At 46.1% G+C, this 5,662-nt stretch overlaps 1 protein-coding gene across 1 annotated transcript in view; it reads left to right on the top strand.

Moving 5' to 3' along the window:
* The window catches only part of RELL2 (RELT like 2), a 16,347-nt gene that overhangs the window by 1,392 nt on the left and 9,293 nt on the right, over nucleotides 1-5,662 (top strand). Inside the window, exons 3-5 of the mRNA XM_025216123.1 lie at nucleotides 2,810-2,875; nucleotides 2,967-3,033; nucleotides 3,463-3,654. Coding sequence (XP_025071908.1) covers nucleotides 2,810-2,875; nucleotides 2,967-3,033; nucleotides 3,463-3,654 — 325 coding nt within the window. The remainder of the gene's footprint in view (nucleotides 1-2,809; nucleotides 2,876-2,966; nucleotides 3,034-3,462; nucleotides 3,655-5,662) is intronic.

Consider the following 5,662-nt stretch of genomic DNA (forward strand, 5'->3'; position numbering starts at 1 on the left):
CCCTAAAGCCTATATATGTAAGTTGCATTCCTTTTCCACTCATGCTGGATGCCAAATCAGTGCCATTTCATAGTTTCTCCACTTAACTTGAAGTTCACACCTGCTGTAATTTGCATCATTGCTTATGGCACCCATGGATATGGGATCACCTTCAGTTTAACTCTTTCTGATATGTAGATACCAGTGATGCACTCATGATACGCACAAGGGATCTGACCCATGTTCCCATCTTCTTTCTACGCAAGAGCAGGAGTCAGTTTCTAGCTGTGTCACAAAATGTAGGCCTTTCTTGCTGGACATGGGAATTCCAATAAGATACTATTGATTTGTATATTTCTGTAACTTATAGGCATCCTCTGAGGGTGTATTGTATATAACGGCATGTACACTACAGTCCAGGGGTTATCATGGATAATTAGGAGCACATTCTTGGGGTTTGTGTTCTATGTTGGAAAGTGTGCAAAACTTGCCAGTGCACAGTTGAAAGCTGTCAGCCAGCCAACTCCTGTAACATACAGAAATCAGATTGCATGGGTAAGGACTGGGCAATTGTGCCAGTGGCTTTCCATCCCCTAAGGCTGTCTCAAGTGGCTCAGTGAGGGACCTGCAGGAAAGGGATCTGGGTCTATCAGGTGGTACTTGTCATAAAGGATATTGCCAAGCAGCAACTAAGTACAGTAAAGTTTGCCAGTTCATGGTGTAAAGGTACAGTCTGGCCTGTGTGTTGGCTCCCCGGTCACTTTGTAGAGTGAGGGTTGGCTTTATGGTGGTACAGGATCCATATTGCTAAGCCAGGTAGGGTGAGATGGGCTTCAGTAAAGGGCTTTGACTTAGAGGTGGAGCTTATGGCACAGTCAGAGTCGATGCTGAAACCTCTGCAAATACCTTTTTTTGCTTGTATTTAATTTTTTTTTAAAAAGCTATATTATACTCTTAATGCTCTTCTGACCGACATACTTTCTTTAGCCATATCTTAGCTGCCTTTGTTGTTTACTAGCTTCTTCAGCTTTTACTGCAAAGGAATAGCTGCATCTTTTCTCTGTAACTTTCATAACTCAAAACGGCAGTTGTGTAACTATTGAATTCTGCAGTTTAAGAGCAGGGCTCCAAAAGCTACAGCCTCTGACACTGAGTTGTAATTCTGACTGGCAGAACTCACAACTTCCTTGGGGCAAATGTGGCTCTCACAGATACTTGGCATTCACAAATACAGGTGCAACTTGGGCCTTCCAAGGACCCTTAGATGTGACTCAAGGCTTTAGCAGCTCTCAGTTCCACTCATGTGGAAATATATTTGAGCTTCCCAGAAATTATAAGCTCTGTACTCCATTACCCGGGAGTTCAATCCAAGGCTCAGTGATATCAATAGGAATCTTCCAGATGTGCAAGATTGGACCCTGCACCTGTAACCATGGAAAAGACTTCATTTTAGATATCACCGGTTCAGCTGGAAGAGTACTCTTGGGGTCAACACTTTCTGGTGGAGCTCAGTTTTTAAATTACTTAGGAAAGTTGTCCAGAGCCCCTATAGGAGGCTTGCAGAATCTTGCTTGTAGACTGGCTTCATGCCCCTCATCTCACCTCCAGGGCCCAAAGGAATGTTGCCTCAGGAAAATACAAGGTTTCCTATGATATGTGGTTCACTTAAACGGTATTTTCGGTCTTAGTGTATGCTTTCTCAAAGCCTCTGACAGCAGTATTTCCTCTAATAAAAGGAGCAGCCTTCTTGCTGATGCACTGCTGCTGCTTTCCACCACTCCACGATGCACTGCCCAGCCAGAAGCATTCCCAGCAATGAAGCATGTTTGTCACTGTGGTCTAGAAATCCTAAGTTATGAGACTTTATTACAAATACTAGCAAATTGCCCATCAAGAATGACAGGGGGGGGCGGGGGCAGGTGAGTGGGGACGGAGCCTTGCATCCGGCCCCGTGCCCCTGCTCCCTACTGCTCTGGGTCTGGCTCCGCTCAACTCCCCCTCCACCCCTTTGCTCCAGGTCCGGCCCTACTCTGCCCTGCCCCGCCGCCGCTCCAGGTCCGGCCCCTCTCTACCCCCACCCCTCATTGCCTCTCTGGGTGCAGCGCTGCTCAACTCCCCCCTCATTGCTGCTCTGGGTCTGGCCCTTGCCTCCCCCTCCCTACCAACTGTTCTGGGGGGCATTGGGGCCGGGCAGTGTGGGGGCGCCCCCACCATGATCCCTCAGCTGGGAGGAAACCCCACTGCTTGAGTGGCTGGGGCGTATTCGCCACCACAAACTTCCCCAGCAGCAATACAAACTTGGGCCTGTGTAGCCCAGGCCCATGCAGTCAATCACTGTCCGCCCTCTTGGTGGTGCATACACAGCTGCCCAAAAGCATTATGGATGGACAGACACACAGACAGACAGACTAAGCTTTTTATTATATTAGATTTTTTCTTGGATTCTATGACATTCCTTTTTCAAGAGCCCTCGCCACTGTGGGGGGCTGTTGTTCATGAGGTCTCACTAATTCCCTGTGTGGAGGGGTAAACCTACTCTCCCAGGGTATGGGAAGATTCTGCTACTGGAGAGAAAGCACCACAGCATCATTTCCTGTTGCCTTTAGAGATGAGGCTTGATGATGGAAGGGAAAGCCCAGACACTTGGTGTGTCTCCTAGGCATGGAAGCAGGATACAGCTGCTTTTCAGGGCTTTCCCTATATAGAAAAAAGGTGCTTGGTTTACTCTTGGTTACTCTTGTTCTTCAGTAGTTGGGACTGTATATAGATTACCTCCCTGCCAGGGGAGCACCTAAATCTCTTCCCTTGCTGCCATATTTTCTCCTTTCAGATGAAGAGGAGGAACTGAATGAGGACACAGTAGAGAAGATTGTGAGATGCATCATTCAGAATGAAGGTGGGTATTTCATTGGGCCTGCCTCTGGGGGGTATTCTTGAGCACTGGACTGTTCTGGTTGGATATATTTTCTGTTTCTTCTCATTGCCAGCAAATGTGGAAGCCCTGAAGGAAATGCTGGGGGACAGTGAAGGGGATGTCCACGTGCCAGTGCCCAGGTGAGGGGGATCATCCACCATTCCTCAGCTTTTGCAGCGGTGAAGGGATCAGCAGTGCCATGGGTAGCATTCCAATCCCGAGACTATCTGAGTGCACTTAGGCCCCTAATCCAATCCCACTTGGTCTCAACAGATACTTGGAAAGCTTAGGTGGACAAGGTGAAGCAGGGGTCTTATGGCTCACCTGTGAAGAAGCTGAGACCCCAAGTTCATGGGGACCTCAATTTTCTGTCACTGTGTGACCACTCTCCTTCTGTCAGGATGGAACATCCTTTTCTTGCCTTCTGCCCTGTGAGCAATTCTGCTCTAATTCCATTAATTTCCTCAAGAACTCTTTCTTCTCTGAGTACAGACTTGAAAGTGGGCCAACATGATGGCTGGCCTCCCCCATTTATAAGGAACTAATTGTCTCTGTTTCCTCTCCTACAGCAGTCTTTGTCCTCATCGTAATAGCCAGGATGGGGGCCCGCCACATCACCACACAGTGCACCTGGGCTCCACACAGGCCCCGTGCATTCACTGCAGCAAGAAGAAGAGGCACGCTCTGCATCGCCAGGGCAGATCCAAGGAGAGCAAAGCCAGGATGCATCCTGGGGAGACAACTGTCTTCTCAGTCGGCAGGTATTTAGCAGATCCCTACCAAAGCATTTCCTGTTGGCCTTGCATTTGTTGTAGAAGGGAGTGGCCTCTCTACTGGAGCCATTTTTGATCTCAAGGTCCCTGCACCTTTCCTCCTCTCCTCCCTGCTTTTCCTTGCCCCAAGGAGCTCTCTAGTTCCTCCTTACTGTTACTCCAGCAATACTAATGCTAGGAGACAAACAACTACTATGCCAAAATCTTTTTTTTTTACTTTATTAATTAATCCAACTTAACAAATAACAAATTTAACATTTCAAGTATATCCAATCCCCTAAAATATACATAAAGACAGATATTTATTTTCTACCAACTGTGCTCAAGATGACCCTAGTCAATGTACGCAGGACTCTTGTGTTCTTTTCTTCTCTTCCTTTTAGCCTCTATCAGTTCCTTTACACTTCAGTCAATGTTAAGCTTTTGTGTTTCTTCATCTGTGTATAATAATTCACCCTCCTTCTTTTTTCTCAGAACTCTGCATAATACAAATCTTACTATCTTCTGCTTATCTCTGCTTTAAAATTTTAAATGTATTCTTAAGTGTTAGCTCATAAAACATGCACTTTTCTTCAATATTCAAAAAGTTTCTCAAATTTTATCTTTTGGAGACAGGAGAAGTTTCTTTTTTTAGCGAGTTCCAAAAATTTCCACCAAATTTCTAAGTAAGCATCTTTTTCCCCAAATTTTCATTGTTGTTTTTGTAAAATAGTGATTATATATTGAATTGGACCTAAAAGATTTCTTTAGCCATAGTAATACATTAAGTTTGACTGTTGGGCAGAATGTTTGCTTTATTTTTACCCAGTGCAATTTTATATGACCACAAAATTTCATAATTTGACCAATTTTCTAAATCTATTTTGAGTCTTTCAATCAGAGGAATATAACTGGAACTATACAAGTCTTGCTGTTTTTTTAGTAACATTCATCCTGAATTTCTTTAATAAAGTAGTTATCCATTGATATTTATAGCTATCTTTTATCTCTTTGTGCATCTGGTTCTGACTTTTCATATTAATTTAAATTCTGAAACATTGTCATACCTTGTTATTTATTTCCTTTTGTAGTTCAGACAGTGTACCCCCATATCTAACTGACTCCTGTCCCTTGAATTGTCTATGGCTACACATTACTACACCTTGTTCGCTGAAGAAATGCTGGCATCAGATTGGGCACCATTGGTGTCTTAATTATTGACCTCTGGGCAGTTTTATCACCCTCATTTGACAGATAATGAAACACAGAGTATGGGTGACTGGTGCCTCTTGAGTCAGGGAGGGCACTTGCCCCCCCCCTCCCCCGGCCAGTCAGCAACCAGATGGGGGAAGGGAGGGGTCCCCTGCAGCCAATCACACTGGCACTTCCAGGTTGGCACAACTGGCCATGGGGGAATCCCCCCACCTCCACCCCCCAGGATTGGCTGCAGGGAGACCACAGGGATCACTTTTCCTGGCGCCCCCACTCCCAGGCTGGTGCTCTCGGGGTGGGGGTGGGGGAGCACCAGCACTCTCACCTGCCCCCCCTGCTTGACACTGAACCAAGGAATGCTGGCTGTCAGTGCACCAGTGCACCCTCTGCGCGTCACCACTGACACAGAGGATGATGACTTGCACAAGTCCCACTGGATCAGAACAAACAAGATGGCTCAGGTCTCTTGGCTCCCGGTCAAATTTTCCAGCCCCAAATTGCCTACATTACACAGAGCAAACACTTCCTTTTCCAGCTCTTTGCCTTCTAGACAAAGCAAAGAAGATGCTGATTCCTATCCTAGAGAAAAAGCAGGCAGTTCCCACCTATTTTCTCGATCTGTCCTGTTGACTGAGAGCAGCATGCTCTTGTGAGTGGGATTACCAGGGTATGTTCAGTGTACATCCTTAGAAGAACCCACTGTGACAACAGTGCATGAGTAGGGCTTTTGTTGACAGGTAGGGCCAGTAGTCCCAGATCAGTTGTTGGTATCAGTACCTCCTACAAATGTCAGAGGTGGAGCATT

The sequence above is a fragment of the Alligator sinensis genome, unplaced genomic scaffold (assembly GCF_000455745.1).
Source record: "Alligator sinensis unplaced genomic scaffold, ASM45574v1 scaffold14_1, whole genome shotgun sequence".
NCBI lineage: Eukaryota > Metazoa > Chordata > Crocodylia > Alligatoridae > Alligator > Alligator sinensis.